The sequence below is a fragment of the Cupressus sempervirens genome, chromosome 1, assembly GCF_028749045.1.
Source record: "Cupressus sempervirens isolate cs-2001-9-10 chromosome 1, ASM2874904v1, whole genome shotgun sequence".
NCBI classification, from domain to species: domain Eukaryota; kingdom Viridiplantae; phylum Streptophyta; class Pinopsida; order Cupressales; family Cupressaceae; genus Cupressus; species Cupressus sempervirens.
The window spans coordinates 858,386,303-858,410,360 of NC_143118.1; the positions used below are offsets into that span (position 1 = coordinate 858,386,303).

A 24,058-nucleotide genomic window follows, 5' to 3' on the forward strand; every position below is an offset into this window, starting at 1 on the left:
TGTACAGCGCTGAAGTTGTAATGTTCCAGTCCCCATGCACAAATAGATGTCTCCTTAAATTCTTCGATGCCAAGTAGTTAGGGAATGCATATGGAATAGAGGGGTAACTGTAGGCCTTGTGGGGATGTACAGTGGCAAAACCAAGGCCGTACGAAGAGGAGTGCAAATGGTCGTACGGAATAGAAAGTTGTAGGGCCATACGGTGGGGTTACCTGATGGGTTGTACGGTGATATGAATTGCATGATGCCGTACGGTCAAAATGAGGTATTTGTACGGTAGAGAGATATGTCCATATGCTGAGATGGGAGACAGCCGTATGGTGGAGATATTTGGCTATACGGCGGCAAGGGGAGTGTACAATGTTCTTAGGTAAGCCTTACTGTATGCAGGGTGAAGGAAGGGGTGTGGAGGGGTGAAAGGCCGTACGGGAGCCAAAGCGAGGCCGTATGACAATCAAGGGAAGGCTATACAGGGGTCAGAATTGTAGTACGGTGGTGGGTTGGGATAATGTGTATGGTGAGGATGGATGCAGAGGTATTCGGCAACGCTATTCAAGATACTAATGAAATATATTGAATACAATAACTTGCAAATAATCAGAGACCAAATAGATACACACTTGTGCCAGATAATAATAAAATTCCATATATAAATGATGCCCCAATTTCGCCAGATCCGAGCCAAACAATACACAGATGAAATAGGGTGAGGATTGAATCCCACTAAAACCAAACAAAACCAAATAGGGAAGGTATTTCACTTCTGCAATAGTCAACGACAGAGAACTCCAGCAGGAATTTGCAGTACAAAGAAATAATCCAAAATGCATACCTAAAGACTACCTACAAGCTGTGCTTAAATGCCCGTCAGGAAACTTTCTGTGGGTGTACAAAGATAGCTGACAATGACATGAACTACGGAAACAAAAATAAAAATGGGTTCGATATATATTAAATCAATTGGCCTATTAACAGTAGTTTGATAAATGATTTATTTTATAACGAGAACATTACAATCCTCCTGTCCCAAATTTTGCTTGTCCTCAAGCAAATGCAATGTCGAGTGTTGGAGAATGTGCTTGCCCTCCCATGTCGTGTTGTCCAATGGTAAGTGTTTACAACGCACCAAATATTCCTTCACCATGCAATTCCACAGAGTCTTCTCATGTACTTTGATGATTTCGGTTGGTTCCAATATTAGCTTTCACTCTTCATTGACTGGTGGAAGGTCTGTGGCTACTGTGATGTTCTGCCCTGTGGCCTTCTTCAAGCATGAAACATGAAAGACGTTATGAATATGGCTTCCCTCCGAAAATTCTAGCCCGTAAGCAACTTCACCAATTCAACGGACTATGCGATAGGGGCCATAAAATCATGGCTTCAATTTTTCTTTTCCCTTTTCCTTCAATGAGGACTATCGATATGGTTGGAGCCTGAGATAAACCAAGTCTCCTACTTCGAAACTCCTCTCCATTCGGTGTCTATTGGCGTACATCTTTTGTTGATTCTGTGCCCATTGTAAGTTTTCCTTCAGGTATCATAGGATGTCCTGCCACTCCTGAAGCCAATCCCTTGCCCTTCGTGCGCGACTGTCTCCTAGCATTGTGTCGATGAAGGAGAGGGGTTCATACCCGTACAAAGCTTTGAATGGTGTCATCCTAATGGACATGTGATATGTGGTATTGTAACAATATTCCCCTAGATGTATCCATTTGACCCACGCTCGTTGTTGTGCTGAAACATAGTTTTGAAGGTAACCTTCGAGCCATTTGTTCACAATCTCCATTTGTCCGTCTATCTGAGGGTGGTAACTAGTACTTGGTGACAATTCTACCCCTACCAATCAAAATAGTTCTGTCCAGAAGATAATGATGAATCGCCCATTCCGATCACTGACAATATTTTGTGGTAACCCGTGCAGACGAAAGACTTCTCTAAAAAATAGATCGGCAACTTGTGCAGCCTAAAAATCTGAGGGGATGGTAAAAAAATGTGTGTACTCTGTCAATCTGTCAACCACCATAAAAATACAATCCTTTCCGTTCACCTTGGGAAGCCTTGTTATGAAATCCATTGAGATACTTTCCCACTTATGTTCTGGAATTAGCAGAGGTTGCAGTAACCCGATGGTTAGAGTATGTTTGGATTTGTTCTGCTAGTAGATCGCACACTCTCTTACATACTGCAACATGTCCCCTTAAAGTCATTTTCATGAAAACCTCTCCTTGAGACTTATGTAAGTTTTGAGGAAACCCAAGTGTGCTGCCAAGGGTGAGTCGTGTACTTCTTTCAAGATTTTCTGCTTCAATTTAGATTCCAACACTAAAAATATCTGATTCTTATAGTAGATAATGTCATCCACAACTTTGTACCGATCATCCTGGGTGTTGCCATCCATTAACTCACAAGCAAATGTGTTTTTGGAATATTCTACCAACAAATGTGCCTTCCAGTCAATTGAAATCTAGTTTAGTGAGCAGATGGCAGATTTCCTAGACAAGGCATTTGCAACCACATTGTTCTTTCGGTTCACATATTCAATGTCAAAATCAAAAGCTTGAACCTTGCTTACGCATTTTTGTTGCCTCTCATTCAAGTCTTGTTGCTTTAGAAAATATCTCAAACTATTGTGCTTTGTACGAACAACAAACTTGGCACCCACCAGATACTATCGAAACTTGGTTAGTGCATGTACGATGGCCAACATTTCTTTGTCGTAGATAGAATATAGGTGTTCTGTTTGTATAAGCTTCCTACTCTCATAAGCTATGGGGTGTATATTTTGCATCAATACCACACCAATGCCTTCTCCGGATGCGTTGCACTCCAAAATGAATGGTTGAGTGAAATCAGGTAATGCAAGTACGGTACAAATGCTCATTGCCTCTTTCAGTTTATCAAAAGTGAGTTGTGCCTTATCGTTCCACTGGAAAGACCCCTTCCTTGTAAGATCCGTTAAGGGTGCACTGAGGTGAGAGAATCCTTTAATGAACCTTCGGTAATAACTGCACAGTCTGAAAATTCGTCGCAATTTCGTGAGTGATTTTGGGGGAGATCAATCAAGGATAGCTTGAATATTCTCCTGATGAACTTGAACTCCATATTTTCTGACAACATCCCCCAGGTACAATATTTCTATCATACCAAATTCACACTTGGATTGCTTGGCAAACAAAGACTGCTCCTTCGTGATCCTTAGGACTTCCTCCAAATGCTTCAAGTGCTCCTCCCATGTCCTGCTATAAATAAGATCATCAAAAAATACCAATGAGTACTTACGTAATTGTTTGTTGAAGATGTGATTCATGCATGATTAGAATGTAGTAGGTGCATTTATTAATCCGAACAGCATGACCAGAAACTCAATGCCCGTAGTGACAATGGAAGGCCGTCTTTTTTACGTCTTCCTCCCTCATGCAGATCTGATGGTATCCGGAATGGAGATCTATTTTTGAAAAATATACTTCGCCATGTAATTCATCCAACAACTCATCTATCCTTGGAATGGGATATTTATTCCTTATTGTTTTTTTGTTCAACGTACGATAGTCCACACACATGCGCATCATCCCGTCCTTCTTGACTAATACTACTGATGATGCGAAGGGGCTAGAACTAGGAAGGATCCATCCTTTCTCCAGCAGTTCCTGAATAGTCATTTTCATCTCATCTTTGAATTTCTTGGGATGAGGGTAGGGTGTGGTTATGACCAGCTTGGCTCAAGCTTTCAACTCGATAGTATGTTTAAACCCTCGATGAGGCGACATACCAGGAGGAATGTCAATAAAAACTTTATCATGTTTACTCAAAATATTTTGGAGATCATCATCCTGGGGAGGTATCCATTGCCCTTTTATAGGTTCCGCCGAGACAAACTAATGTGTAGCCCAAGCAATGTCATCACGCCGAAAAATTGCCTCCATCCGATGTGCAGAAACTTTCTTCGGACCTTCATTTCCCATTCCGTGGAGAACAACCTTCTTTCCATCAACAACAAAAGTGAAGACCATCCGTTTGAAACTCTGAGTGTATTCATCAAGTGTCTCCATCCACTGTATGCCTAGAATAACCTCCATATCATCAAAGTCCACTATGAAGAAAACCTCGGTCATTGTGTGATTTGCCATTGTGATACTTAGCTAAGGAACAAGGTGTGTACAGGGCAGGAGAGTCCCTCCGGCAACTTTGACTTAAAATCCTGCGTGTGTCTCTATAGGTAGACCTCTACGTTTCACCAGAGAGGAGTTTATGAAGTTTAGCGTAGCTCTACTATTGAGCATCACCCTAACCCTTTGTCCTTGAAGGGTTCCTCGTACACAAAACACTGTGCACCTTGGGTTATCGGCTAGGGCATAGTTCCTCCGCGTTGTACCAATGCTACAATTCTTTCCGTACAGTTCAAACTAACCATGTTGGTGTCATCGTGACGTTGGTTGTCTTCGGCAGGAATCTCTTCCTATTCGTCCTCATCATCAAATACGACCTCAATTGTAATGCCCCACCCGGAGACCTTGGAACAAGGCTTCAAAAGATTAAAAAAAAAATTGAACAAGTATGAAAGTACAAGACACTCATCAGAAAGATCGCAATGGAAGACTAACCAACAACCAACCACCAAAGATCTCCAAGCGTCACCACTAACTAAAACATAAACAAAAAAACATGAGAGATCAACCAAGCTAAAAGACAAAAGCTAACTCCTAAAAATTAGCTAAGTCTGAAATCCTGAAGCCCTGAAATTACCTAGAATCTTTATCTTAGCCCGTAGAGGTCTAAAATCTATCTCAAAAGACTTGTCGCATATATTAAAATATATTTTTAAGTATAAGGCAACTTATACTTAAACGATATATTTTAAACCGCTTAGGAAATCTGTTTTGAACTAGGAAGGTGTAAATCCTTAAAAAGTGTCCAAAACCAACTTTCGAACTTTTTTTTCAGATAAGCCTAGATACCCCCTATTTTTCGTGCGAGGCCTACAGAGTGACAAATTCTCACGCGAAGATGTGCAACATGCCCCACAAGGAAGTGCCTTCTACGCGAGGATGTGCACCATGCGACACAAGAAAGTGCTTGGCCAAACAGCCAAAGAACCCTACACTGGTGTTCAGTTTCACACGAGAAAGTGCCAAGCCACGCAAAGAAACCCAACACACCATGCGAGATCTTGCATCCTCGTGCGAGGATGCACGATTTCGTGCAAAGTCCCAAAATAGCACACCTAAACCAAAAAGGGTAAAAGGCTAAGGGATGAATTTTCTCCACATCGGGGAGTAACAAATCCACATTTCGAGGTGTAAACACTCGAACACACTACTGAAAGACGGAAACAACATTTGACCATCCAACAAGTAAAAAGGAAAAGTACAAAAGGTAACATTACAATGTATTAAAGCAACATTGCAATAACAGAAATAACATCGCAATCAACAGTACAACCAAATTAAGTACGCGGTTCCTCCCAACCATAATAGCATCATAAGACCATCGTGGGCCCTAGCCATCCACCGTGCATAATATCCCAAGCTACCGAACAGATTGTTGGTACTATCATAAGAGGGATGTCACTACTAAAACATGCTACAACATAACCATAAGGAAATCTAACATGCTAAACGCAAAGCATAAGAAATCCTACAAAATAGATAACATCATTTATCATATGCTAATTATCATAATAAGGAAATGCGAGAGTAACTATCATCTAAACATGAGATACAAGCATCCCAATGAAAGCATAAATTACAAGAAAGCATACTCTGGAACCCGAAGTACCAAGTGAAAACATATAGCAACGGTCGCACTAGGAGAAGACACCATCTCTGTACATTGGTCCCTAGCAGTGGTATACGTAGATTCGCCTCCCAACCACATGGAACCTGCAAGCCCACTCCCGCCATGCTAATAGAGATAATGATCCAACCACAAACACACACAAAGAAAATGTCCATGGCTAACACACATGCCAAACAATATGATGACTAAATCCAAGACATAGACAATGCATAAACTACAGGTCCTGGTCAGACACTCAATGAGCTATTAAGTAGGGACTGACACCATGGAGAGTCGCTTGGCATCAACAAGCCCAAGCTTATATTGGCAGCTGAACTCTCCAATGGGAAACGCACACTCCGGGCAGCAGCTCTTCCCAGTGGAAGGTGCACAAACCCAACCTTTTAATTATCTTATATTTTATTACCACCTAGTGTTTTATTTAGTTATCACTTATATTAAACTTCCTTTTCCAACTGGGAAATGGTCACCAGGCTGCAAGATAGAAGCCACTCCATATGCTACCCGACCCTACCCATGCTCATCCAACAATGAGTGCCCGTGGGCATGCAAATTCCCAACCCAACCCCAATGATCTTATTTCCAGAAGTATCACAGAATATCAAGACTTGCAATTCACTCAATGAATGTATGCGCATGTACTCCTGTGTGGCGCACCACCATCACGAAGATCATAACACAAGGACTGGATGAGAAAACAATGCAAAAGGTCACTCAACTAAAAATAGGCTCGGGAGGACGGATGTGACACGCATTCCAATGCAACATAAAAGTGCAACAGTGGTCGGTCTGACATCCAAACGGATTGTCCAGGTCCACAACCCACATTGTGCCAAGAAAACCAGAGAAAATAGGGTGGCACATAAAACGACGTAAAAACCCCAAAAACTAGAAAATTTGGAAATTAAAACCCATTTGGTCTATGGGTACAAAACCTTCGAAAATCCAATAATATTTGGATTCGGACACCGTATGCGAAAATGGCCAGCATAACAGTGCAAAACCCCAAACCCCCATCCCAAAAACAGGGAAAATGTTCATACCCAACCAACCAGGCAAAACCAGCAAACAGAAACGGAGGGAAACACTAGTTCTCAATCTCCAACCAAATAGCTACCAAAAGCAAAACCTAAAACAAAATAGAAACAATAAAATGGGAAGGCCCTACCTAATAGCAAAAGGGGCAGAAACTGAAACCCGCACAATAAAATAAAATGCCCGCCAAAGCTGCCAAAAATCACGGCAAAGCAAGGTCCACCCAGCCGGATCCAACAAGACCAACCTCGCGAAGATCACACGCTCAAAGCTCTCAAAACGAGCAGAAAACCAATCCCTCAGAAGGAGGATTTTAAAAAAGCTCTCAAATTTCTATTTTCAAAAGGTGAGAAGTGAATAATAAAATCCCTTTTTCAATACTTATTCGGTTTTCAAGTGACTAGTCAATTAGGGCAAATAGCCAATTAGAGTACCTAGACTCTGAATCAATCCAAACGAAAATAGGTTATTCCTCATAATGGGAATTCACCTAAGGGAAAGCTACCAAAAATTAAATTCGAGAAGATTTAAAGCCTGAAAACCCAAAATCATAGAAATCACTAAACAACTTTTGCGACAATGCGAACCTCTAAATGCATAGACACACTCACTGGTCGAATCATATAATGTAGATGAGTTTGGATTTAATAATCACCGAAAGGTTTTAATTTAAACAATTAAAATAAGGATACATCGACAATACAAGGACGACATTGGTAAAATATGAATAGCTAAATCACCAACTCCATGTGCCACTACCAGGGATATAAATCCTGCACACTAAAACACACGATCAAGTGCAATTGCATATAATATCATAGCCGAAGCAAAATGCATTAAATACATAATTAGTCCATTGACATCACTCATGTTCACATAAAACATAAATCACAAAGAGACAAGAATGAAGTAAATAACCATAGCATGAAATCCTTCACGTAACATAATCTAAAAATATGTCTAAATACTAGGTAATCAAATATCATCATAGATCTAATGTCATCTCAAAATGGCATCAACATGCAAATATGATAAACTGAATAGCATAGCAGTAAAGAATCTATGGTACTAAATCAAAGTATAACATTCGACCCTTAGGCCATCTCAAAGAACATATAATAAGAGTATCAAGTATCTCTCGAATCAAAATAGACAAGGTACAGACTACAAATACGAGAGGCACTACATCAATGTAACGGATCTTCCCTTTTTCGAGGCATCTGTGGCTCTGTTCCCAAGGTCCCTTGCAATTGAAACATGGCTTCTTCCTTCGAAGCTCCTATCTGGTAGCTTCGTCCAACGACAGCTTCTTGGGCGAAGGTTTATTATTTTTGTCCTTCGGAAACACCAGTGATTTGGAATGAGAATAACTTCACGAGGATGATGTTGATGATGATGCCATACTTTGTGCCTTCTTAATGGCCTCCGACAAGGTGGTAGGATTGAACCCCTTTACCCAACCTTTCAGTGGTTCTGTCAATCCATCTATGAAGAGCACTACCCATCTTCTTTCAGAAATGTTTGTGACCAAAACAAAGAGTTTCTGAAATTCCGCAATGTACTAGTCGACCGATCCAGTTTGTCTCAGCTGTGCCAAATTTTTGAAATTGAGTTCTGGATCTTTACCATTAAATTGATCTATCAATCTCTCAATGAATTCTGCATAAGTATTTATTTGATCATGCCCGAGTGTGGTGTTGTGATGCCACCACTCATGCACAACTCCCTCCAAATGCAGCGCCACAAATTTAATTGCTTCTTCTAGCATGGGATTAAGCTGGAAGTAAGTATCGGTCTTCATTACCCACACTTCCGCAAATATGGATCCGGATCTGTCAAATGGGGACAGATTTACTTTACTCAACTTTCTTTTGAGATCATCGTTAAAATATCCTCGATTTCCACCTCCCAAATATCTCATTCTCAAATCCATGTAATCTTTGTAGGATATATCTTTCTCAAAATTCACATTCTTCTAGTCTTCTCTCAGTTGTTCTTGCATCTCTTCAAAGGTTGGTTGTTTCCCTCCGTGTGGTGCCTCCGTCCATGGGGGAAAAGACAACATGGGAGGTTGAGAGCATGTTGGATGAGGATTTGATTTACTCGACACCGAGTCCACGCTGTGACCATTTTGTTCTCCGGATATTTTATTGTCTGCCAACTTCTTGAGTCTTCCATGAGTCGTTGAGTATCAATGATCTGTGCCTGATTCCTAGCAAGTTCTCTCAGTAGTGCCACGAGTTCGGCAACTATCGATTCTGGTTCGGCAGCCATTCTATCAACGGAATGTGTCATTCTTCTCTTTCGGCTATAAACTCTCATTCACTGTCCACAAGCTAGCAAGATCAAAGCTCTAATACTACAGTAATGTTACAATCCCTGTGCACGAATAGATGTCTCCTCAAATTCTTCAATGCTAGGTAGTTAGAGAATGCGTATGGAATAGAGGGGTAACTACAGGCCTTGTGGGGATGTACGGTAGCAAAACTAGGGCCATACGAAGAGGAGTGCAAATAGCCATACGGAATAGAAAGTTGCAGGGCCGTATGATGGGGTTACTTGATGGGTTGTATGGTGATATGAATTGTAGGAGGTCGCACAGTGGAGAGATATGTTCCTACGTTGAGATGGGAAACAGCCATACGGTGGAGATGTTTGGCTGTACAGTGGCAAAGGGAGTGTATAGTGTTCTTAGGCAAGTCGTATGGTATGCAGGGTGAAGGAAGGGGTATGGAGGGGTGAAAGGCCGTACGGGAGCCAAAGGGAGGTCGTACGGCAATCAAGGGAAGGTCATACAGGGATCAGAATTGCAATATGGTGGTGGGTTGGGATAATGTGTATGGTGAGGATGGATGCAGGGCGTTCAGCAACACTATTCAAGATAGTAATGAAATATATTGAATACAATAACTTGCAGATAATCAGAGACCAAATAGATATACACTTGTTCTAAAAAATAATAAAATTCCACATACAAATGATGCCCCAATTTTGCCAAATCCAAGCCAAACAATACGCAGACGAAATAGGGTAGGGTTGAATCCCACCAAAATCCAATGAAACTAAATAGGGAAGGTCTTTCACTTCCAAAATGACCAACAAAAGAGAACTCCAGCAAGAATTTGCAGTACAAAGAAATAATCCAAAATGCATACCTAAAGACTACCTACAAGCCGTGCTTAAATACCCGTCGGAAAACTTTTCGTGGGTGTACAAAGATAGTCAACAATGACACAAACTACGGAAATAAAAATAAAAATGGGTCCGAGATATATTAAATCAATCGGCCCATTAACAATAGTTTGATAAATGATTTATTTTATAACAGGAACATTACAGAAACCTTGACTTTATGACTACTTGTTATTAAGTGTTTCTGAATCTTTTCTACCTATCTCCAACCACATTTAGTCATGCTGCCCCCACCCCCAAACCTCGCAGTCATAAAGGGCAACCGGTGTGACCAACAAACCAAATAAAGTTTTCTTTGTTTTCTAATCCCAAAGCTTAGCTTTTGTGCTTGTATTCTAAAGTAGGTATGACACTTTCCACCCTTTTTGAATCCTTTTCGCTCTGCAAGTCTCCCAACTGAGTCGACAATGATAGTCAATCCCCAAGTATTTGTAACCTCTCACCACTTCTAACAAGTTGCCTTCAAAAAGAAAGTATATATGTTTCTCCTTCCTCTTCAAAGAAAAAATCAGAATTTTTCGTTTTGGTGATGCTCAATGGCATTCCAACCTTGCGAAAAAAGTGCTCCAGAGCCCCTAAATGATCTCTCAACCCTTGAGCAGTTTTTAAAATCACATACCCTGCCAAATGGACCCCTTCACCCGCAATCTTGTCTAAACCATGCTTCTAGTTTATCGATGTATAATCCAAAGTTCAAACAAAGTGGTAGATAAAGGGCACCCTTGTTCAACACCAATATCACTACCAAAGCATTTAGACATTCCCTCTTTAGTTCAGATTTTGACCGAAAGCCTTCTATATAACCTATGCGTCGTCGCTCTATATTCATCCGGAATACCTAATTCTTCCATTCTCTTACAGAACTTGTCTCTAGGAACCGTGTCAAATGCTTTCTTGAAAGCTACAAAATAGCAATAAGATTCCCCTCCTTGACTGTCTCATACATTCTTTATAAGATGTCGAAGAGTGATGCAATGATCAATAGTGGTGTGCCTGATCCTAAAGCCCACTTGCCCTTTTGCTCTTTTTCCTTCACCTTTTGCCCAATTGTTGATTATACGTTCCACCATGCTCCCAAAAAGACTACTGCATAGAAGGTTGACCATAATTGTTTCATAGTTAGATGGGTTATTAATGCCCCTAATTTAAAGAGAAGGATAATCACACTAGTGGTCCAATCAGCCAGAAACCCCTCCTAAATAACATTGTTGAAGACCCCTTTGATGTTGGAGGCAAGCAGATGAACTCCCCAATTTAAAATTCAGCCTACAGCCCATCAATATCACGTGCCTTCCCACTTGCCAATTTCTTTATTCCTCGTTTGATGTCATCCACTGTGAACAACTCCCCTGAGGTTTAACAATGGGGGGAGAGTCATTCTCATGTGTCCACTCATAAAGTAATTTAGCATACTCTAACCTTTTCTCATCTATAATTTTATTTAGGATATCTATAGACAGCACATTATCACTACCTGGCATAATCCTCTTGGCGGATTACATCCAAAGATGGCCTTTTATGCTAAGCATTTTCTTGAGATTCGGAATGGTATTATTTTCCGCCCTGCTTATCTTTATCAATGCTGGAGTCACGCTCTGAGATTCTCTTTGGACTCCTTCAAAGTCGGCTCTCACCATCTTCGGGTCCAAACTGATCACCATATGGATAGAAAGGATTGTATCTGTCAAGTGTGTACTTTGGTGGAGGTAGAGACTAAGACTCACTTTATATTTCACTATCCTATCTACTATGAGATCAGAGGAAGATTTTACTACCTATTCAAAGATTGCTTTTCTCTTTCAGCATTCTTTAGCTATATTGACCAGCAGTGCCTTGCACTTTACCTACGGGAGGCCACCCAGCTCCGTGAACATACCCTGTAGTCACTCATACCTCAAGGCCATATTTCAAACCAGCTCATCACCGCCTTTTTCTCCCCCCTCTCTCCACTATGGTGCGCGAAAAGGCCATCGAGTACCACTCACTCCAAATCGGTCTGACACTGCACCAATCTTTCTCGGCAATGACGCTCATCCAGTGGTTCTTGGCAAGGATCTAAGACTCTAGATCGTTCATGGTTCTACCCTTCTGTGACTGATTTCTTTGTACCAAGGAAGGATCCTTAGTCCTTATGTTGGTTTTTCTAGTTTTGTGTCTTATTTTGTTTCTTCTCAGACACCATTTGGTGCTCCTACTTTGATTGGCTCTTTTGTTGGACATTAATATTATTATCTTATCTCTATTTGTCGTTTCCTCTATTAGAGTTCCTTCCAAAAGTCTTTGGGATTGTGTTTGCCAAGATGTATCAACTCCCTCCTTCCAATAACATACTCCTCATTTGCTTGGATCAACTTTGTATATGACTTCTTGTTTTCATTGCATTGATTTTTCCCTCTTATAGTTATCTTGGAATCCTTACATTCTTCATCATAACACAGATTTGTTGGAAACGTATTTGTAACCCTTTTCCCATTGCCTGATCTTGTACATGCCTTTAACGCCCTGTGTGTAATTGGAATCAACAAATTGCTATGCAAATGTTCAACTTCTCCTTGTCCCTTTCATCAATTGTAATATTGTCTATTTCAAGGAGTCGTTTAAGAGCAGCGCTGATTATAACTTTTTGTTCTTGATTAATGAGAATACTACCTTTGCTGACAATTGTGTTTTACCTATGGGAGTTCTTTTTACCCTACGGAATACTTGGAACAAAAACCAGTTTATTATAGAGGGACATGTGATCAGATTTCATCTCTATAAAACATTCACCAATGTTGAACTCTCTAAAGGTAAAATTTTGTGAGAAAATAACATAATCCACCACACTTTGACCATTGTATGTCTTGCAAGTGATACCCCTTGAAGTTGGCCATAACCTCATGCCGTTACAAATAACCATGTCCTGTAGACTACACAACCTCAATAATTCTGCCCCAAAATAAAGAAACACCACCATCACCATACTGTGAGGCTTTTTTACATGGTTGATCCCCACTCTCTACTAACCATAAAGGATTATTCTCTCCTTTTCAACCATTGTTCAAATGTTAAGACCGGTTGTTGGCCATCCTTGCATTGTAAGTCTCCAACAAGTATTATTTCGCCTATAGTGCTTAATAGAGAAAGATCTCTTTTGAACGATGCAGACGGATCTTCATTATCTAAGTTCCTTTTTTTGTAGAATTTAGAGTTCTTTCAAGGAAAATTAACAAGCTGCCAGTCTGAAAATTTTCCCATTTTCTGTTTTATGCAGCCATATGTATTGCTTATTTGGATCCTCGTTATCAAATTTTACCACATCATACCATTTCTTTTTATAAACACTAGGATTCCACCGTGTCCTTTACCTATTTCATTCCCATTGTCCAAACTGAAAATTTCTTGTAGCCATCAAAATCTGGGACCGTGCAACCATCATCATTGTGTGTTTCAACGAGAATAATAATATCTTTCCCTTCCATTATGGGCCCAAGTCCAGGACCTCTTCTTGAAGGATAACCTTTGCAATTCCAACTTACTATACTCAAGTGATCCTGTGGGGCCCTTAATTCCTATTTCTTATTTGGGAAATGCCCATTGATTTGAGCTTTCCCATTTTTCAGCCATGCCTTTTTCCCCTCGTTTCTTGCTGATTTTACTTTTACCCATTCCTTCCCTTGCTCCTCTTGTTGAGAAAAAGTTAGATTTTCATTTAGATAGAACTGTGCTCCTCTATGTAGTCCTTTGTTTCTAAGGATAAATTTTTTATTCTCTATTCTCTTCAAGATCACTCTCATGTGTGTATCCCTTCCTCTATCCAATCTCTTACCTATCACGTTTGCTTGTTGAATACCACCTGTCCACTTCAGCTTATCTCTAAGAAAGTCCCTTGCAAGAATATCAGTTCTCTCTTTTTCTCTAAAGTCTTTCAGCCCTTTTATAATGATATTTGCCTTCTCCCTTTTGCATTGTTCTTCCTTTATTTTAATTTTGATTTTTTGTTCAATAGCTCCCTTTTCTTTGTTTGCTGAACCTTCTACCACCTGTGACCAAGATTTCTATCTGCTCCTTTAGTTGAGATTCTTTCAATTCTATATCTGCCAATGCTGATTGGATTTCTTTCAATTGTGTGGTGTCTACCTCTTTCATCACCTCTTTTCCTTTACTCCCTATTAGTTTCAATTGTCCCAATTCATGTTTTATAGTTTCAAGTGCTTGCTGTCCTATATCCATTTTAGCCTGAATGTCCACAATTTTTCTCTTACATTTTTGTTATCTCTTTCTGTTTTGCTTGTGTACTCTATGACTTCATATACTTTGTTCTCTTATTCTCAATTACTTTTCTCAATAGTTTTGATTCTCTTTTTGAATTCCATAATCTCCTCCACGTGTAGCTCTAAGGACCACAAAAGTGGTGTGCTAGTTGGACTATAATAAATTTTACTGGCATGCTTCTCCTCCTTGTCGACACCTTTTTCGCTGCACCTACTTCTAGTTGATTCAAATGATTCAAATTTGACTTTCTATTCTTGTTTGTATCCTCCTACACCTATAGTCCTTCATTTTCCTTCTCCTTTTGTGTTGTTTGTCTCTCAACTAGTAGATCTTTTTTGGAATACCATTAATTCTTGGTAAAATCCTTGTATACATTTTTTTGTTTGTTTGCCAAAACTTCCGATTATGTCTGTGTCTTAGTATACCATTGTTTTGCATTTACTAGAATCAATCTTTCACCTGTGCTACCTGCTTGTTTGAGGAAATTTATCATAACAGACTCTCAAGCCCCTATTAGACTTTCTAGAGTGGTCAAATATTGGGGTATTGACGCCCCACCTGCAGTTTGATTCCAACCTTGTTGTAGAGGGTTTACCATTGAGCCTATCAGTTGGGTTTGAAGATTCCAATTGGGTCGAACCCCTTCCCCATCGTTCATATTGTTTCCAGTGGTAAAAAGAGACCTTTTCAAGTTGGTTCCATGATGTACTATGAGAAGGTTTTTATCTTTCATACTAGGTTGGGTTCGATAATGCATAAGATTATTGTATCCTTGGTGGTTTTGATTTTGTGTGCAGTTTCCAATTTTGGTAATCGTGCTTTGAAGATTCCAATTGGGTCGAACCCCTTCCCCATTGTTCATATTGTTTCCAGTGGTAAAAAGAGACCTTTTCAAGTTGGTTCCATGATGTACTATGAGAAGGTTTTTATCTTTCATACTAGGTTGGGTTCGATAATGCATAAGATTATTGTATCCTTGGTGGTTTTGATTTTGTGTGCAGTTTCCAATTTTGGTAATCGTGCTTATATAACCTTTTGCAATATTCTATGTTGCATGTTTTATAGTGCAAATGAGACAGAATTGAGGAATATAGAAAAAAAATTAAGATGAAAAATGGTGAAAGCCCACCTCATCAATGCCTCGTTTCCCCACTCTAAAGACACGTACTGGCTCCCATTTTGAATATTGATGCACAACTTATTGGTTTTTGCAATTTCCAGAAGTTTTTCTAATTTCTTGTATTATTCCGAATCATATATCTATTTCTTAGTCTTTTTATTTGAATTAGATAAACTATCAAGAAATAAATTGCAGAAGTATGAACTATCCGAATATCACTTGCCAATTTATTAAATTGAAGAAATGAACAACCCTGCATATAATCTCAATACAATTCTGAATAGAAAATGGAACCTGAACTGAATGTTGTGAAATTGTCATCTCTACTAATATCCATTTGCAGTTGACTCCTCCATTGCAAATCACAGGTATCTAAATCAAATTGCCGGATGAGCAATCTTGAACACTGGGCATCAATATGTGATTCGAACAGCTCCCAGAATTTCCAATACCACTCGCAACCAACGCATAATTCCTTTCTGCAGAAATACTTCCAACCTCAACAGCAATCCAAACAAACTGTTGTCTTCAGTATGCAACCCAAAACTAACTCAGGACTATGGTCAGGTCCTTCACGTGATCAATATCAAACCGCAGGCCATAGTTATGTGTAATGTTGGTTTCCCAACAGCCGTCCAGCTCAAATGCAAATTGAGAACGTTGTATGGCATACAAAGTGATGTCATTCATGAAGTCTGCCCTTGCTATCAACCACGTCTGCCAGTCTAGAAAATTTGCAGTATCAATTCGTCCAGCAAAGAAAACAATGTAAACTCCCAGCCAGAAAACGTAAACCTTCAATCAGAATCTCCAAGCCACAATAGACATAGTAGGATAATTTGACAATCGTTTACCTCAACACAATTGTCAATCAAGTTCTCAAAAATCTTCAAACCCTCAGCCAAATGATATGAACAAGAAAATATAATATTCAAGATTGTTCTCCCTAGCCACAGAAAATACAGTAGGAGAATGTTGGCCAATTGTATATTTTAGTACAATTACCAAGAACTTCTTTGGCTTACCCTTATACTTCAGCAAGGGCATGAAATTTAGAAAGCAAGAAAAAGCCACAAAGGCACAAAAAGAAAATAATATTCAAGCGAGCTTTTTTGAATAAAATGAGCTTGTATTTATAACCTCCAGATTCCCTTTTGTTGCCAAAATGTAACTTCACTAAAGCTTCACCACACAACATTAATTAGAAGCTTCCATTAGATTCTCTCACTTGACTTGGCTTAACTAATTAATAAATGACACTTTTCAATGATAACTCAACTCTCAACTTAAATGAAATTATAAAGTTAAATTGTAACTTTATAATAAGCCATAAAATAATTAATAATAATTTGGCCACTAAAAATATAATAACTCCCAAAATACTCATCATTTAAATATTTTGTCTCAAATAGGAGTCATGCCTATTATTTCTCCATTTGACCAAATGCACTTTCTAAAAATAGAAAGTGTCCATCTCGATCAACACCAACTTACCACAAATATTAAGTACACAAAACTAAGCCCAAACGAAGTCCAATCTAAGTCAAACGAAGACCAACTTATAGCTTACTAAGATGTGGAGAAGATAAGACTCTCCCAAGCCAAGCCACTACCACAAAAGACCCTCTATCCACAATAATTAGCCTACGAGGATCACAATAATAGGCTAATCCTTGAAACTCTGATGCCGACAAAATTGGGTACATTACACCCACTCCCGATTCTATTTCTATGTTACCAATGTTGCATGCCCTGTCAAACTCTGCTACCATTTCTTGTTTTTGTCTTCTATCATCATGAATATCGGAAGCCCTACCCTCCTTCCCTACTACCGTCGTCTGCTACCAATGTTGCATACCCTTGTCGTTCCCTGTTGTTCAAGGATAGGTAATGATTCTATATTTGTGATAGTGGATAGATTTTCTAAAATGTGACATTTCATTTCTTGTAAGAAGACATCAGATGCCATATATGTAGCAGACTTATTCATTAAGGAGAATGTAAAGTTGTATGGGTTACCCAGGAGCATAGTTTCAAAGAAAAATAGAAAGTTTATAGGTTATTTATGGAGGACACTTTGGAGAAAGTTGGATACTGGTTTGAAGTTTAGTTATGCTTTTCATCCACAAACTAATGGAAAAAAAGAAGTGGTCAACAAGAGTTTGATTGGAGATAAACCTAGCAATTGGGATTTGGTTTTGGCACAAACAGAGTTTGCATATAATAGTTTAGTGAATAGGAGCATAGGACAAACACCATTTGAAGTAGTTGCTGGCATGAGTTCTAAAGGAGTTCCATAGTTAAGAGATCTTAAGAAAGAGGACAAAACGAGTTTTGAAGCACAGGAACTTGTGAATTACATGAAGTCATTGCATGAGGAGGTTAAGCATCATTTGGAAAGTATGAATCAGAAGTATAAGGAAAAGGCGGATAGAACTAGAAGACATAAGGATTTCTTGGTATGAGATGAGGTTATGGTTCATTTGAAGAAAAGAAGATTTCCAATTGGGACTTATAACAAATTGAAGATGAGGAAGTTTGGACCTTGTAAGATTCCGAAGAGATTTGATTTCGGGAATGCTTGTGAAGTGGAGTTTCCTAAAGATATGTATATTTCACCTATAGTCAACATTGCAAATTTGTTTGAGTATCATGAGGCTGACAAGAGTTTGGATGATGATCCTAATGTGAAGCCGCAATACCCTAAGAAGCAATTGGACAATATAGAGAAAGTATTGAAAAGCATAATTGGAAGAAGTAAAAGAGGTTAAGAATTTAAAGAGTGTTTGATCAAATGGAAGGACAAACTAGTTGAAGATTGATTTCTTAGGCTGAGTTGGATCATCTTGATTCTTCTCAAGCATAAAATTGAGAGACTCGCTTTCTTATCAACCCTGGGTGTCAGTTTGCCAATTTATTTCAGTTTGTTGATAGTTTCAGTGATCTTGTTTTGTTGGAAGTAGCACTTGTGATGTTCGGAGCATGATCTAGACCTAGTCTACTTCCTATTCCTAGGTTCGCAGTTGGTTTAGACCTTTGTTGCTCGAGTTGTGACTCATTTCCTCTTAGGTAGCATGTTCTTGTCAATTTCTTGACCATTGGTGGATTTTGATCTTGCGATGGAAATTTACGGCCGTGGATCTTTGTTGGCGCTTTTAGCAATGTTCTTAAATCATGTGAGGACCTAAATCTGGAACCACAATGTTTGGAACAGTTTATGTAACTTGTTCCTTATGATTTGGGACCAGACCTATTTGGTTGTAATACGTCTTCTATTCTTCAGGAATACTTTGGATCTTGAGGCTGTCCTGCATGCCGTGATGCCTATATATTGTAATTTAATGTATCTCAATAGGCAGCGGTTGTTCAATATCAAGATATTAGTTATTGAATTGGATCTAAGGTCTTTGACCAAAAATTGTGAGCAAGCAGGTATGTATGAGCCATGCATGTAAGAGGCCAATTTCCAAACCTCTCTATATCTGATTTTCTATAAGTGAATGCTGATCTCACTTGGTTCTCTCCATATTCTGGCTGTTTCCATTGTGTTTACTCTTGCTGCACGTTTGGACCAATCTCTTTTAGGTCTCTCCAATTGGTGAGTATGTCAACATGAGCATTCATAGCTAAGTCAGTAAGGGCTAATAGTGTCAAGGGAACTATATCTGAATGTACAAATTAATTTGTGAATCCAATTTGAACCTTGCCTTTTAGTTGGTTAAGTTTTATCTTTTGGTAAAATTAGTCTCAAGGGTCAAATGTTCCTGTTAACTCCCAACATTCTCCTAGCTTCTAAAACATCTCTGCCAAACGTAGTCCCTACAAAATCAAAAAACAACACTCTCCCATCCCCTCCATTGGATGCATCCAATTCAATGCTACCTCTAACACCCTCTAATGGAATGAATTGCATTTCACATACCTTCCTTTCTTGTCATATGATTTACACTTCTTATGCTAAGAAACCTAGAGTACAGCCCAACGCCCTTGTACGCAAGACTAGATCTCCTAGTTAAACCACTTCTAATATTCCCTTTCCTAATAGAACCACCAAGATCACTTGCATTGAACATGGCATTGAACATGGTAGCAATACCAAAAGGAACCCTTCTCCTAAATAAGATTTTGACCCTCCACTTTCCTCATCAATATCCCTAATTGACTCTTCTTAGAATATGCACCAACTTCCATGACCATACCAATGACCAATTCTTTCAAATCTATCTCAATCATTTCCCCTACATTTAACACAATCTTAGGCCTTATTCCCTTTTCAATTACTAATCCTAAATGACCAAATACCACTCAAGCCCCTATGCAAATTATGAATAGATTTACCCAACTCCAAACTGCCCCCAACACTCAAATGCTAAAAAAATTATGATCTCTAAGAACATGCACCCAACTGTTATAATATAATAAATATCCATATAAATAGTACCAATCTAAATATGCCATTCGTCATAAAAACCAAAAAAATATGTGACACTCATTTTTTATTAGACTTGTCCACGAGGATATCCATCGAGCTATAGTATATTCAACAAAACAGACACACACAAGATCACTAACATTGAACATGGTAGCAATACCAAAAGGAACCCTTCTACTGAATAAAATTTTGACCCTTCGCTTTCCTCATCAATAGCCCTGATTGACCCCGCTTAGAACATGCGCCAACTTCCATGACCATTCCAATGACCAATTCTTTCACATCTATCTCAATCATTTCCCCTACTTTTGACACAATCTTAGGCCTTATTCCCTTTTTGATTACCAATCCTAATTGACCAAATACCACTCAAGCCCTATGCAAATTATGGATAGAGTTCCCTGGCTCCAAACTGCCACTAACACTCGAATGCTACAAAAATTGTGATCTCTAAGCATATGTACCCAACTGTCACAATATAATAAATATCCATATAAATAGTGTCAATCTAAATATTGTTAGAAGTTTGTTCAACGCTCCCCTCGGGTTTCGTGACAAGGGCTTAACCACCTCCTATGTACTATAAGTTGAGTGGTTGTATTAGGCATTGACAGATCGGTCTTTTGGTGCAACAGCAACCCCACTCTAACAAGTGGTATCAGAGCTTGGTCACAAGTTCGAATCCTCAGACCCTTGGGTAATGCTGAGGGGGAGATTGTTGGTAAAATGTTCAGTGCCTCCCTCAGGATTTGTGATAAGGGCTTAACTGCCTCCTATGTACTATAAGTTGAGTGGTTGTATCGGGCACTAACAAATCGGTCTTTTGGTGCAATGGCAACCCCACTCTAACAGATGATGACATTCGTCATAAAAACCAAAACAATATGCGAAACACTCATTTTTATTTTTTATGAGACTTGTCCATGAGCATATCCGTTGAGCTAGAGTATGCTCCATACAACAAAACAGGGACACACAAGAGCGTGAAAATTCCCCTATACAGAATCAGCAGAAGCTTCAATAATCTGCCACTATTGACGTCTTCCAAAGAAATCAGAATTTGTTTTCTTTTTAAATGTTTTTGACTAAATTTGTTATCTGTTAAAGGTGGTAGAGAATATTTGTGGTATATTATTTTAATTTTTTATCCAATGTAGCATTAAATATTATGATAAATCAGAATTTTTAAAACTATATGTATATATAATTATTTTCTTATATGCAACTTGGAACATCCTGTTCCTAGTAACAGTATTCAGTTGGACATATTGATAAATTAAAGCATCCAATCTGCTATAAAATGAGTAATTCAGAAAATCTAGTGTAGGGAGATGCATATTCTGGATTCAATTGTGTGCCATATTTTTGCATCAACGTTTCGAATCACAGACTGTCATTTTTTCTCCTCCAGCTTTTCATATACTGATGATGGATCACAGAGTGTGATTCGAAACGTCGATGCAAAAATATGGCACACGATTGAATCCAGAATACACATCTCCCTACTTTATCTGATTATGGAAATTTGTTCATGTCAATCAAAATCTAGTGTGCTGATGTAGGTTATTAAATTTAACCATCTAGTATCTACAGGAAATTCAGCTGTGCAAGCTATTCAGTTGCTGCTGGAGCGAGGAGCACAAGAATCAAACATTATTTTTCTCAACCTTATATCTGTAAGTTTGATCTCTTTTACTGTCCATGCCATGTTAATAAATTTATAATCAGACCATCAGCCTCAGACCCCCTTTAGTATCTTTGCCACTGTATGCATAGTTCTCTTACAAAATCAATATTCAGAGGCTCTCTTACAAGCATTCGTTACTCAGACCAAGATCCATAGAATTTGTCCAACAAATTGGTCCATGCATTGCTGGATTTTTTCTCTTCTTGCTTTTAGTTTGTCTGCCTGTTACAAAATCAGGTTTTTGCATTAAGTCTGCTTAGAGTTCTCTACTGTCTGTTTTTCATCTGTAGTGAGAGTCAAGACTGGACATTGGAGACAATGTACATTACAACTATATTACTTTAACATAGTTCTTTTAGAGTACTTCAAGTGATTTTCTTAAGATTGTTGGAATTTCTACTTATTTATGCATTAGATACCCACAGTACCTAGAAAAAAAGGTCACATGTGAAGTCTTGGAACTAAAACGGCATAAAATGATGCAGGCTCCTGGAGGAATTCATATGGTCTGCAAGAAGTTCCCAGGGCTGAGAATTGTAACACTGGAAATTGACATGGCGCTTAATGAAGAGTTTCGAGTGACTCCCGCAATAGGAGAGTTTGGAGGACGTAGATTTGGTACAGAGGATGGTTCCCAAACTACTTTTAATAGCACAGCCAATGCAAATGGACCTGATGCATCATTCTGAACAACCAGCCAATTTTCCAATCTTGAAATTTTTTTATCTTTATCTTGTAAGGGTCCTTTATAGGATTTGAAATTGTACAAAAATGGAATTGATCACCTAGCAAGGCAAGTAGCATTTGTCGTGTCCACAATTCATTCAAGTTCACGAGCTTTGAGCCACTGATTTATTATTTCTTGAAACTGTAAGTGTGTTTTCTATTGTTTTCTTTTCCTAGCTTCCGAATTTACATGTTCTTTTCCAGCATACTCTCAGCATCAATGCTTCAATTACCAGTCTTCACTTTTAGTACAATCAATTCCCTGCATAATTACTCCTTGTCAAAATTCATTTTGATGTATTAGATTTGAATTTTTACTGTTTCATTGTCTGTTGTCAGTCTAATACCTATTTCAGGCTTTGCATAAATGTGGCTCTATGGCTGAGTTCCAATGATGGTTCTTATTTACAAGCTTGTGAATATCTTTTCTAACTCTGTTATTTTATTATATCTCTGTTTTCATGGCTCACTCCTGAGTTTTTTATTATTATTATTCATAATACTGTTCTTGAGCGGAATGTTTAACAGCATGGTTCCAAGGCTGTTTAATTTTTGGAGTCTTGTGGTGTGATGCAATTATTTTATTGGTAAAGGATATGATTTGGAAAAATAACAAATGGAGGAGTAGCCACGTTTGAAGAATAGAAGTTTTTTTGTTTTTTGACAATTAAGGGGCCCAAGCCAAGAGTTTTTATTAACTATAATATAAAATAAGTTACATAAAGTTTCAATGATCCTTAGCTATGGAACCTTAATGCAAATCAAAATGGAGCGCTATTGCTCCTATCAACAGCTTAGAGAAGACAAATATAGAGGTTGTTTCTGCCTTCCTATAACATGTCGCTAAAACTCAACTTAATCAGAGAACCTTGTTTGTCAAAAAGGGGCTTGTCAAAAAGGGGCAGAGAATCAAACAAGGCTTATCTCTTATCCACTGTCAGATGAAGAAGAAGATCCAGCCTCGACTTCCTCTGTTGAAGAGATGCTTGCATCCTCTTGGTCAGCTTCTTTCTCCTCTTCAGCTTTGTCTTTGTCCTCTGCCTCTTCGTCTTCATCAGCCTCTGCCTCGATTGTCTTAGTTGTGCATAAAGACTGGTTATACAAGGTAATATTTAATTGCAAATATATCATAACTTTATTGTTAACAGTTTTTTCAATATATATGAACTTTGTATTATCTACTATTTCAAGCTGCAACGTAAATTGTATATAAAGCTTTAAGTTAATGTATTAAAAGCTGTAAAAGGTTTAGTTAAATTTCTAAGTCATTTGCAATAAACAAATAATAGTATATAATATTTATTCTCATCATTATATGCCTTGATTGTTGTTTATCATGGATGGATGTTGATAACATTGTTTTAGTAAGATCTCATTTTTGTTTGAGATAATATTGTAGTTATATTTATCTATCGTATGACTCCATATTTTTCTTGGCACATCACTTGGTGATTGTCACCTCCTTTCATCAATCCAATATGGATAAATGTAGACCAAGAATTAATCCTTGTAGTTCTATTTACTTTCTTATTATTGTTTTTAGTATTAGATGTACATCTAGGCTACGTTCAAACACTCTTCAATTGTTATTTTCTATTTTGACTTTAAGCACGTGGAATCTAAACATAGGAGTTTTATGATTCTTGGAAAAGTATATGTAGTCTTAAACATTTTTATTGTCTTAGCTAAAAGAACTGAAGCATTCAAATACAGAGGTTTACTCGAACTTTATTTCCTTGTCCATTTCAATAGTTTTCTTGATCTCAGTAGTTTAGATATTTTTTTTTAGCATCTATATTACCTAGTATTTTCTGTC

The 24,058-nt window shown here is 38.4% G+C and overlaps 1 protein-coding gene across 1 annotated transcript in view; it reads left to right on the forward strand.

The window, feature by feature from the left end:
• Positions 1–22,496, forward strand: part of LOC149580544 (uridine kinase-like protein 4) — a 390,089-nt gene extending 367,593 nt beyond the window's left edge. Inside the window, exons 15-16 of the mRNA XM_089791783.1 lie at positions 21,414–21,505; positions 22,002–22,496. Of these exons, the coding sequence (XP_089647909.1) occupies positions 21,414–21,505; positions 22,002–22,205 (296 nt within the window). The 3' untranslated portion in view covers positions 22,206–22,496. The remainder of the gene's footprint in view (positions 1–21,413; positions 21,506–22,001) is intronic.
• The last annotated feature ends 1,562 nt before the right edge of the window (positions 22,497–24,058 follow it).